Genomic DNA, 12,165 nt, shown 5'->3' with positions numbered 1-12,165 from the left:
GCATTCTAGTTACTGAGGAGGCATCAGGGTAGGGACCTGAGCAATAAGGGTCGTAGATTAAGGACACTGAGAAATGACAGAAATTTCATGCAGATGAAGGCAAACATAAATCTTACCTGTAACATGGTCACTTTCTATAATAGGACCACAGCACAGGCTGAGAATGCCAAGAGAAACTTCTAGCAGGAGCAATGGTCCTTCCTGACATGGTCAACCTGGAGACAGGGCATTAAAATAAAAAACTGCAGCCAACCCCTTTCCCATTTTTCCATCTCCAGGAATAGGACGATGTCTGCTGGAGTCTAACCTCTGATTTAGGGGCCGTTTGGGGTGAAGTTAGTTTCTCTCTGTGAATTCCCCCTCCACCCAGATGGTCTGTCTTTACAGGGAAAAAAATGCATGCCTGGTGATTTGGGGAGCAGGATGGAGTGTGAATATTTTAAAATTTGTTTCCAGACGTTGGCAGCTGGATCCTCAAGGTTGGAAAACCCATTTCTCTGGTTGAACCCAGAGCCAAGTTTCCATTTCTCCAGGACCGTGACATGCCCTGTTAAGCCTGCCCTCTAATAACTGCTCTGCTTTTGCCTTCCAGAGACCTGAATTATAATGAGTTGCTGGAGTTCCCTGTGGCCATCCGGACCCTTGGCCGACTCCAGGAATTGTAAGAGCCTCTGTAGGTTTCCACGGGTCTTCTGTTCTTAGGAGAGAAGTCAGCTATCTAGGAGGGTTTGGGACAGAGGCAGAGGGAGCCCCTGTTTAGGGGTCGGGTCTTCTTCATCTCTTCCCCATCTACATTCCTTTAAAGTTGCCTCTCTTCCCCTGAAGCTTAAGAATAAGTACTCACAGACCTCATTAGCCTGGCTTGAAGCATTTCTACTGTGTTTGTCATCAAAAGAAATGACTCTTGGCCTTCCCTGGCCTTGGATTGACTTTCCTCCCCCCCCATACATGGCATGGTCTTTGCCTCAGGGCCCTCACCACAGCTGGACTTCATGCTGCCGGGGAGAGGAAGGAGTCAAAAATGAATCTGGAGGACGACGAGAAGGTTCTATTAGCAGAAATAGGGAAATCAAGAGGAAGGACTGGTTTAGAAGAGACAGGAAATAAGACAGTTAACCAACCAATACATAAGCTTTTATTTCATTTAGAGACATTTTGAATTTGAGCTGATGTCAGGGCATCCAGGTAGCAATGTACCATAGAAGGTAAGGGAGTAACACAAGGTGGAGATGAAGATTTTGGGGTCGTCTTAAAAATGAGCATGTAAGCCATAGGAGTTGATGAACTCTCTCCAAGAATGCGTGTAGACAGAGTAAACTCAGGACAGTATCTGGGGGAAACATGCCTTTAGAGGGCAGAAAAGGGAAGGGAAGTCTCTGAAGGAGATGGAGAAGGGTTGGTTATGGACATACAAGGAAAATTGGAGAGAGGCACATCCCCAAAGCCAATGGAGAAGAGAATTTGTTTTGTCTTTAAGGAGAGGAAATAACCAAGCATACTTGTAGGCAGAGAGGAAGGAGCCATTAGAGAGGGAGACGTTGTAGATGCTAGATAGAGAGCATGACTGATGGAGGCCCTCTAGGAATGGAGTGGGGAGATGGGATCAAAGGTATTGGTGAAGAAATTAGTTTTGGAAAACCAAAGGGACATTTCTTCCATTGATCCATGGGCAAAAGAGGAGAAGGAAGGTGAAGGGACAGAAAGATTTTTAGTTGTCAGAGAAGAAAGCTGGGGGAGCTCATTTTGCATGGCCCCGAGCTCAGGCAATGAGCTACCTTGGTACCACTGGCCTCATTTTTTCCACAGATCTATCCATAATCACATATGCAAATGATAACCTGGTTTACTCTTCTTCGTGAAGTTACATGTACTTAAGGGGCCTCAGACAGCCTTTTTAATCATCGTTAGAAAATATCCCTCCCCAGTTTGCCTAAATCATAGTGGCCCTGATGCCAAGTTTCCACTCTTTTTTACTTATGCATCCTTCCTGAAAAATACCCAGATCTGTGATGGAGAGAGAATCCTACATATGGGATCTGAACTCAGCATTCGCCTCCAGCTCTGGAGAAGTCCACGTTGCCTATAAGTTCTACAAAGACAGCCTAAGCTTTGAGGCACTTGAACCCTTTTTTTCACATACCCCCCAGGGAAAAGGAGAAGTACTTAGTTTATCACAAAGAAGAGCTTCAGGCAAGATTTGAACTTCAGGCCTTTAGGCTCAGAAACAGGTCATAGAATCTTAGATTCATAAGTTTAGGCTAGAAGAGACCTTAAGAGGTCACCAAAGGTAGTGCTCTGCTCCAGAAACACAAAGCTAAGTGGACTGTCCATTTCTCTCATTGTACTAATTTTCTCTTTCATTTCTTCACTGCCTGTGGTTTATTCTCTCCTAGGGGTTTCCATAACAATAACATCAAGGCCATTCCTGAGAAGGCATTTGTGGGGAACCCATTACTGCAGACTATGTAAGGGCTAGCACTCTCCTGGGCTGTAAGGGATTTTTTTTCCCTGGTAGTGGGAGTGGGGTGGGAATTGGGGTGGAACTTCCTTTCCAGAGATCCCAAAGAGAAACTAGAAGGGTTGTGTCCTCACAGTTTCTCTGGACTCATTGCCCATTGGATTGGTAGGAGAAAAAATTGGGAGAACCAAGTTAGTCCTGGGTAAAAGGGCTTGGGGAGAGTTGGTGTGGCTCTGTAGTTGAACTTGGATCTTCTCATTCCAGCCACTTTTATGACAACCCAATCCAGTTTGTTGGAAGATCAGCTTTTCAGTACCTGCCAAAGCTTCATACACTGTAAGTTGGTCCAAGTGAACGGGGATAGCTAGGATGTATCTCCACCCTCTGCCTTGCCCTTTCCCTGAGATTTCCTTATTCTTCTTGACAAAGGTCTCGTTGATTAGGTGACATGAGAATTTCCTTGAAGAATTAGTAAGATCCCATTCCAGGATAAGTCTTGAATTCCCAAGGGTCACTCTACCTTTTGGAGCTCCTCCAGATCTGAAAATAGGTGAAATGACCTCCCATCTTCCAGAACAGGAAATAAGTCCGTTCAGTGAATTTTTCACCAGTTTTCATCAGAGTCTTGTTATATGTGGTGTGTCCATGTATAACAGCATATAAAGAAAGGAACTGGCCAATGTGAAGCCATTAGGTTGTACAGTAGAGAGAGCACTGGGCCTGGAGTCAGGAAGACCTGAGTTCAAATCCAGCCTCAGTAAGCCTAAATAGCTTACTATATTGACCCTAGGCAAGTCATAACCTCCGTTTGCCTCAGTTTCCTCACCTATAAATTAATGGAGATAATAATAGCACCATAATAATAGCACCTACCTCCCAGGTCATTGTGAGGAGCAAATAAGATAATAATTTTAAAGTACTTAGCATAGTACCTATACATAGTAAGTTAGTTATCATCACTGTCCTCCTCCTCCTCATCATTGTAATTATTATTATTATTATATTATCATTATTAACAAGAGCCTAGTAGTTCTTAGAGTATGCTCAAGATTTGCTATTCCTGGTGAGTTGTAACAGGGGTGTGTTGGGACTACTTATCTCCAGTCACCAGATTTTCATCATGAGCATTTATACCTTAGAAATCAGTAACTGCTACAAATCAGAGCTTGATTTATTGTTTTACTGATTGTCCAGACTTAAGAAAGAGATAGATAAAATATTAATAATGCCGATTAAACTTAAAAGTGTATCATGTATATGTGGGATTTTATCTGAGACACAGTTGTTAAAACTTTACTGGCATGTCCCTGGTTATAGAGAGGATGCACAGATATAATCCTTGCTTGGTTCCATGTGTTGAATTGGAACCAGGCAAGAAATAGCTTCTGCAGGGCCAAAGTCAACGATCATTTGGAGTCCTTGGAAGAAAGTCGGTCCTCTTCTCCTGACTTAGGTAGCCTTTGAGGGTAAGGCATCCTGGAGAAAGCCCATCTTGGCTTTATCCACACCCTTTCCCTAAGACCCAGCTCAGCTCCCACTTCTTCTGTAAGTCTTTGCTCCACGTGGCCTAGTTCACCATATTAGAACCATCACCAACATCTATTGAGCACTTAATCTACATACAGTGATATTGAGGGGGATGCAAAAAAGGATGAGACCTTACCCCTAATCTTAAAGAGTTTATGGTTGGGAGACAGAGGCACATACTTCTCATGGAAAGAGACTTATAATTCCAGACAGTGCACCATCATTCCAACTGCTTAGGCTCTGGAATCAGGCGATCTGTTCTACATGTCAGGAGCATGGTTCCCTAGGAATATCAGGCTCAAGGAAAAGATCAGTGCTCCTAAAGCAGGTGTTCAGTGTGATTTTATAGCAGAGGTAGCTTAATTTAGTAGATAAGCGAGTGGGACTTGGAATCAGGAGGACTTGGGTTCAAATCTCTCTTCAGACATACCTACTGGCTCTGTCACCCTGGGCAAATCACTTCATCTCTGCCAGCTTCAGTTTCCTTATCAGTAAAATGGTGATGATAGCAACTACATCACAGGCTTGTTGTGATGATCAAAGGGGATAACGGATAGAAAGTGCTTTACAAATCTTAAATTGACAAGTAAGTGTTTACTAGTGTTGCTATTTTTATTATATCAGGAAAGGGGCATGTGCCTTGCACATAATTACAGAAAACTTAATAGCCTGACGAAATCTTACACTGGATGTCCTTGGTTCCAGGTGATACTTGAATCATAAAATAAATAAAACTCTAGAGTTCTTTTATCAATTACTTGTCATAAATTATTTTAATTAATCAATAGACACCTAATAAGGTCTGCTATGTGCTAGGTACTATGCTGAGGCATACAAAAGTGAGACGGTAGTTGCTCTCCAGTTGTCAATCTCGTAGCTCTTTATCTTTCTCTTATAGGAGTTTACCATATTCCAGTTCACATTATAGTTCTCTTCGGGCATGTCTTACCTTTCCATATTAGATTGTAAGCTCCCTGAGGGCCCGGACAATATCTCTTTTTCTTTGTATTCCCCCAAGCACTTAGTACAGTTATCCTATACTTAGTAGATCTATAATAAGTGTTCTTTGCATGAATGAATGAATGAACGAATGAATACATAATCCCCATCTGAATGTTGTAGATAGAGCCTGGGCAGTGAGATACAGAGTTCAGAGCAGTTCTAAGGAAATCTGATTCTTTCTTGGCTTTAATGAATACTTGTATCCAGGGTTCCCAGGACCCCCGTTTGTACCAGATATCCAGATGACTGCCCATACAAGCCCATTGTTCTTGATGCCAGCATTCTAGCTTTTTGGTCAGCAGTACCCGAGCTGTTGACTTTTTTAAAAAAACAAATTCCAGTCTTCATGTTTCCTTGTTTAGCCTTTTTTCCTGGTCAAAATACACAGGAATTCCCCTAGCATTTGCTCTTCTCCTATTTGTTCCCCTTTTCCCTATCCTGGGTGGGGTGGGCTGACCCTAGCTGGATATATTTTGTTCAGCTGTGTCGGGCTTCCCTTGCTGCTGAGTTTCTGGGTCCAATCCTAGTGGTTATGGTTGGTTTAGGAGAGACTGAAGGGAGATTCTTTGGGAACCTTAGAAGGTGGGGTCCCTGGAGGAAGAAGGCTAAGGTCTGCGTGATTTCCTTATGAGAGAACCCACTTGGACCCCCACCTGTCAGCCCATCAAAACCATCTCCTTAGAGGTTTCTGCTCTTTATTCCTAGGTCACTGAATGGTGCAACTGATATCAGAGAACTACCTGATCTGAAAGGCACCACCAGCTTGGAGATCCTGTGAGTAGCTATGTTCCCTCCCCCCCAACTTTGAGGACCTTTCTCATGTGCCCCATGCCTGTCTCCCCACCATCACCACCCTAGTTCTGCCCAAAGGAGATCTCCCCTCTTGAGGCATCAAGGTACAGAGAAACGCACATTACACTGGGAGTTCAAAGACAGGTTCAAATCCCAGCTTTGCAACATATTAGCCATGTATTCTTGGGTGAATGACTTCCCCCCTCTGGACCTATAACACACAGAACATGAGGGATTTGGACTAAAGGATCACTCAGATCTCTTCTGGCTCTAAATCTAGGATTCTTTGATGAAGTCACTCCCTTCCAGTTGGCCTCCGTCTGGTCCCCCCCTGGCCTACACTCCCCTGACTTCTGGCCCTGACTCTGGTCATCCAGGTGGGCCTGGAGACAGCTGAGCTGGAGGAGAGGTCTCTTCTCGGAGAGGCTTGGCTCCCTGGGCTAGCACTTACGCCTTTCCCCATTCAGGCCTTCTCTGAGTGCTTGGCACTGTTGGCCACACAAGGCAGGATGTGGGCCTGGGGCTTCCATTCTGTTCTCTCACTTAACTACATCTGATGAATTTTCCTAGTCTGATCGTTCAACTTGCTTTGCTCAAAAGCCATGGGGAAACTCCAGTGCCAGAGGTGGCAGATGGTTAGCCAGACTGTCTTCTTTATAGTTCTGTAGGGCTTTTGCTTCTACCACTGTTTAGCACAGTGCCTGGCATACAGCAGATACTTAATAAATGTTTATGGATTGATGATTGATCCTATTTTTCTTACAATAGCTTTATAAAGTTAGGAATGGCAGCCTGATCCCTGTAATACAGGTGGGAAAAGTAAGACCCAAAAAGGTAGGAGGACTTGTCCACATTCACCCAGCTTGTCTGTGATAGGGTTGAGGCTAAAACTGGCCATTTCCAAACTCTTTCTGCAAGACTGTCCTTCCTCTTCTCTCAATTAATCAACAAACCAATCAGCATTAATTAAGCACCTACTATGTGCCAGGTACTGCTCCAAGGGGACACAGAAAGAGAAAAAAAGACAGTCCTTGCCCTCAAGGAGCTTACAACTTAATTGGGGAGAGAACATACAAACAAATATATACCAAGCAAGCTATGTACAGCATAAATAGGAAATAACTAACAGAGGAAAGAAGGGTTGGAGAAGGCTTCTTATGCTCTATTTTCTACTTGAAAGCTCCCCAAATGGGAAACTGACATCAGTTTCCTTGGCCTTGGTTCTCTGCTAGAACATACAACATCCCTTGTGCCAACACACATTCTCCAACCTAACCCTACTTTTTACCCCACTTTGCCCTCTCCCTACGCATGTAACCTTCTCCTCTTCCTATGCATGTAAGTTTCTCCTCTTCCTGCCTCTAAACAATCCCTGTTCTGATTCCCAAATCACCTCCCATCCCTTGCCAAGCCAAGTCAATGAGCATTTATTAGGTGCCTACTATGCACTGGGTTCACAAATACAAGCAAATCCTGCCCCCCCCCAACAGTCCTTTCCCTCAAGGAACTTACTTTCTAATGGGAGAAGACAACACATAAAAGAGAGTTGAAAAAGGGGAAGAGGGGAAATATTGATGAAGTCTGGAGAGTACAAAGTAGAGCCAGGAAAAGAATGGAAGATGGTGGGCCCAGGCTCTTGCTCCAAATGATGGTTGTAGGAGGAATACGCCGATGAAGGGAGGGGGCTTCAGGGGTGGAGAGGTGCTCCAGGATGAGAAGGCCTTCAATGGAGCTCGGAAAGCAATGCTCCCAACTGCCTTCCCAGAGAAGTAGAGCTCTGCCTAGGATGTGTATCTGCCTTCTGCTCTTGGGGAAGACCAGACCCTGAGACTGGATGGGGAGAGGGGTAAACATTCTCTGAGGTCCCTGGGTATTCAGGGACCATTCAACATGACCAAAGTATTGCATGTTCCCTCCTCTGGCTTCCTGCCCCCACTCCCTACCCCAGCCTGCTCTAGTCCTGCATGGTCCCTGTCCCAAGTGGCCTAACAGCTCAGTAGCAGTGGGGGAGGGGAGTCAAGACAAATATACACATGCAATCAGCAGAAAAAGAGAATGAGATGAGAGACAAGGGAAAACTATTCTGTCAGCTGAGGAATGGGTGGGAAGACTTTCTTGAAGAACTTGAAAGCTAAACTTTGGATCATTCTCACCCCTCACCCAAACAAATATGTCTGTACTTTCTTCTCCCCCCAACCAGACCCCCAGACTTTTGTCTCTTTCGAGCTGCTTGTTGCCTGGTTCTATTGTTGGCTCTGTCCTCCCACATCAGCATCAGACCCAGAGATTCAGAGAGGGGAAGCTGTGGGGTGAAGTTGGAGGGAAAGGGGGGGTCATGGGCTCTAGGCTAGGTGCCAACACCATTTGTCTTCTCCCCCCAGGACCCTGACAAGGGCCGGCATCCGGCTCCTCCCCTTGGGGATGTGCCAACAGCTCCCCAGACTCCGAGTCCTGTGAGTAGCTCTTGGGCTTGCCTCAGCCCTGACCTCATAGTCCTCTTTTCCCCCGTGGCCTTAGAAATGCCCATTTTACTCCTATCCCACTAGGTCAGATGGTGCCCCTAATGGAGAGACAGATCCAGGCCCTGCTGAGAGCCTGCTAAAGAGGGGCTTTCCTTCTTAGCTGGATTTATTCAAGTGAACTAAATCTCCCATTAGACCCCAGGGGCACTTCTGTAGCCCTGCTCTCTGTGAAGCCAAAGGGAGTTTTGCTTTCTCCTTGTCTCGGGTTTTGGCTCTGAGGGCATTCAGTTAGGTTCCCAGTTACCAAAAATGTCTGAGCAGATGGCTCCAGAACCCTTAATTGGAAAGATGATTATGTGCATAAATCCACATCAGCTGACATAATGCTAATTCTGCTTATTTTCTCCCACCCTGGGTAGTCCCTGCCTCTGTCCACTAGTTCCCTTAGTTTCTTTCCCTCCATTTCTCAGTTCCTCTCCATCCTCTGCTCCACATGCAGATCTTTTCTCCAGCCCCTATCCCCTCCCCTTATGCAGTGTTTCCCAGCCCCTAGTCAATGAAACTGGGCCAGGTCTCACAGGAGAAATGCCATGCTGGATTCTCTCCTGGCCAGGCTGTAGAGATCAAGGTTTTGTAGAGGTAAGAGGGGTGGGAGAATCATGTCAGCTTCCAGGAAATGAAGGAGGAAACTGATGACCGAGTGTCAGGCATGTGAGCAGTGAATCTGCCCCCTGGGACCTCCCGACTTCCTCGCTGGCTAGAGGAGATAGCATCCTTCCACTGCCCTTCCCCCAGATCTACTTTTCCCATCCCTCCAGTACTGCTCCCCATACACACAGCCTGCTGCTTTACCTCCTGTCTTGGCTTTTTCCTTCCTCCCTGCAGTGAACTCTCTCATAATCAAATTGAGGAGCTGCCCAGCCTACGCAGGTGTCCGAAACTGGAAGAAATGTGAGTCAGAAGGAGGGAGGCTGGGCAATCCAAACTGGCTTCCCAGAGCCTGTCTGGAGGAACAGGGCAAAAACGGCCAAAATCTAGCAGCGCCTTTTTGCTAAGGGGAGATTTATACCACCTATTTCCAGGTTTCTCAAAATTGTTCAAGCCCTGCAGAAGTGGGAGGTATTGTCATTGTTGTCACTGCCTTCATGGGCATTTTGGTGTACACAGGGTCCAGAGTCCTGGAGGAGGCACTTGGCATTCAGAGTAAGGAGCGGGCATGGTCCCTGTCCCCAGTGATCTGATGGCTTGGTTGAGGGGGATGGCTGGGATGAGGGGGGCAAGACAAATACACAAATAGCATCAATAGAAATATATAAATGCAAGAAAAGGGCATGAGGTAAGAGGGAAGAGCTATTCTATCAGCCTCTCTGCTTCCATTCAGGTCTGAATCATCCCTGTCCCATACGGCTATCAGCATCAGGGTGTGGTTTGAGAGGAGGGTGGGTTGTGAAGGAGAAAGTATATCCTGTTCTTAAAAATTCCCAGGAAAGGAGATCCCCAGCATTCCTGAGGCTCTCTCCATATCATATCCAGAAGGTTCTTCAGGATTCCTGGGTTTCAGGGAGGAATGGAGTAGATCCAATAGAGGCAGAGAAAGAACCCAGAGACAGCTCTGTTCTCTAACCCAAGATCAGGATGCTTTTCCCCAGTGGCAGCCACTCCTCCTTCAGACCAATGGTTTCCAAACTTTTTGATCATGTAGCTTTATAAGTAAAATGTATTCTGTTTTCCTGGTGGGTATGCTGAGGGGGAAAGACTCATGGGGATGGTGACAAGGGGATTTTTCCAATGGCAACCGCACAGCTACTGTGGCTTCTGGGATAGCTTCCCAGAAGGACAAAGCCTGGTCCAGAAGAAGGAAACTTGGTAGCTTGGGGTACCAAAGTAGAAAGGGGTTCCAAAGGTGGAAGAGCGTTGGACTATGATGGGTGAAGAATAGGTGTTGTCATGTAATCAGGAGACCAGCCTCAAAATTGGCTCTCTAAAGAAGGGTGGGATGTAATTATACATCCCATGGACTCATACCACGGCACCCTTGAGGGCAGGCCACAGCCCCCCTAGAGTATCCTGGAACACACTTTGGAGACAAATTTCCTAGAGTCCAAGGGCTGTGAAGGTGTGCCCAATCTGTCTGTGGGCCTGTAGAATCCAACTGTTCTAGGAGCCTAGGAATCACACTACTGATCCAAGGGCTTGAGGGGAGGGACAACGAATCCTTGAAAATGGGAAAGATTGCTACTGATCCAGGGGACATTTTAATGGATCAATTAATCCAGGGAACCCTCACTTCAATCAAATCGTGGGTGGGGTGGCCTAATTGATTCAGGTATTGGGGGAGGATGCCTCGTCCAGGGAGCAGGAGGGTCTAGTGACAAAGAAAGGATGGGGCTGGGATCCAGACCCAGTGGGAACTCTGAAAGCCGACTCCTCTGGGCCACACTGGTGGTTCTGTGGCTTTGTTTCTTGACCCACTTACCCAAGGCAACCAGATACCCATCTGCTCCACTTAATCCTGGTGACTTCCTCGGGTTGGGCCCTTTCTTCCTAAGCCAGGAGAAACGGGGAGCTTCCTCCCTCCTCTTGGAGTGGGGAGCAGGGCCAGAGCCTCCCCATTGTCCCCTTTCTTTTCTCACCCTGTTTTCTCTTGCTGCCTCAGAGGCCTCCAGCACAATCAGATGTGGGAAATCGGTGCTGACACCTTCAGCCAGCTGAGTGCCCTTCGAGCCCTGTGAGTATCAGATAGTTCCCTATACCTCCGTTGTACTCTAGGATGTCCTGGGACGCTCTCAGGAAGGGCAATATGCTTCTGGTGAAAGGCACTGCCCCCTGCCCCCTAAGCATACATACATATAGCATAAGCATGCATGCATGCACACCCCTGTAAACTGATACCATATAAACATGCAAAGTATATATATATCCCTATATACAGATGGGTGTGTCTGATACACATATATGTATGTATAAACATATACTCATTTCTATACAGACATATATACGCATATGGATATACAGACATTCAATACACACATGGGGACATGCTTAGCTAGATAAAGTCTATACACATGCAATATACGCCCATAGATACATCTGTGCATATGCACACCTATATATAAGCATGTAATACACACATACTTTCCCTTGCTTCTAGAGACTGCCTAACATGCTCTCCCACCCATATGGCCCTGAACTGCTGGCCTGTGCCAGCAATGTAGATGATTCCCCAAACCACTTCTCAGCCTGTTACCCCAGGGTCTATGGGACTTTGAGCCTAGCTAGTTCCTCTGGGGACCAGATATGGACCTGGGGCTAAGTGATACCTTCCTACTTGAGAAGACTGCAGTTAGTCTTATGAAGAACCATGAGAATATTGGATGGGGAAACTAAGTCAGCAGCAGTATAGATAGCAGCTTCAATCTCTTTCCTAACTTCACCTCCACTATTTCCTTTGGATGCTGTAGGGACCTGAGCTGGAATGTCATCAGATTCATCCACCCTGAAGCTTTTGTGACCCTCCATTCCCTGGTCAAGTTGTGAGTACCCAGCTTTCCCCTTTCTCTGGTTCCCCAAGGTAGAAGCTAAGACTTAAAGCTAGTCCACCAGGCCCAGGGAATGTGGGGGGTGTTGCATGCCCCAGGGAGAGAGAACTTGGAAATGTTTGATCATGCATCACAGAGTGGTGCTGCTTGCCTAATCATTCATGTGCACGGCCCCTCTGACAGGCAGCAAGGCAAGATTGTGAACATCTGCCTTCTCTCACTAGCTCTTTTCTGCCTTCCCCTCACCAAAAAAACCCTCAATGCATTTAGGATTCCTCCTGCTTGGATTTCTTCAGAGAGATGGAAACATTTTTGTCTATGTGGTAATTCAGCCACAGCATCCCAAAGAGGCACACTCCCTAGAGACCCATTGCTTGGGATGGTA

At 46.2% G+C, this 12,165-nt stretch overlaps 1 protein-coding gene across 1 annotated transcript in view; it reads left to right on the top strand.

Annotated features, from left to right (window-relative positions):
* LGR6 (leucine rich repeat containing G protein-coupled receptor 6) overlaps nucleotides 1–12,165 on the top strand; it is a 159,410-nt gene that overhangs the window by 133,429 nt on the left and 13,816 nt on the right. The window contains exons 7-14 of the mRNA XM_027843436.1: nucleotides 593–661; nucleotides 2,394–2,465; nucleotides 2,723–2,794; nucleotides 5,693–5,761; nucleotides 8,161–8,232; nucleotides 9,127–9,192; nucleotides 10,898–10,969; nucleotides 11,703–11,774. Coding sequence (XP_027699237.1) covers nucleotides 593–661; nucleotides 2,394–2,465; nucleotides 2,723–2,794; nucleotides 5,693–5,761; nucleotides 8,161–8,232; nucleotides 9,127–9,192; nucleotides 10,898–10,969; nucleotides 11,703–11,774 — 564 coding nt within the window. The remainder of the gene's footprint in view (nucleotides 1–592; nucleotides 662–2,393; nucleotides 2,466–2,722; nucleotides 2,795–5,692; nucleotides 5,762–8,160; nucleotides 8,233–9,126; nucleotides 9,193–10,897; nucleotides 10,970–11,702; nucleotides 11,775–12,165) is intronic.

The sequence above is a fragment of the Vombatus ursinus genome, unplaced genomic scaffold, assembly GCF_900497805.2.
Source record: "Vombatus ursinus unplaced genomic scaffold, bare-nosed wombat genome assembly UNPS02014909.1, whole genome shotgun sequence".
Lineage (NCBI taxonomy): Eukaryota > Metazoa > Chordata > Mammalia > Diprotodontia > Vombatidae > Vombatus > Vombatus ursinus.
Note: the sequence above shows the minus strand (reverse complement) of the source record. Positions and strands in the feature narration are given on the sequence as shown.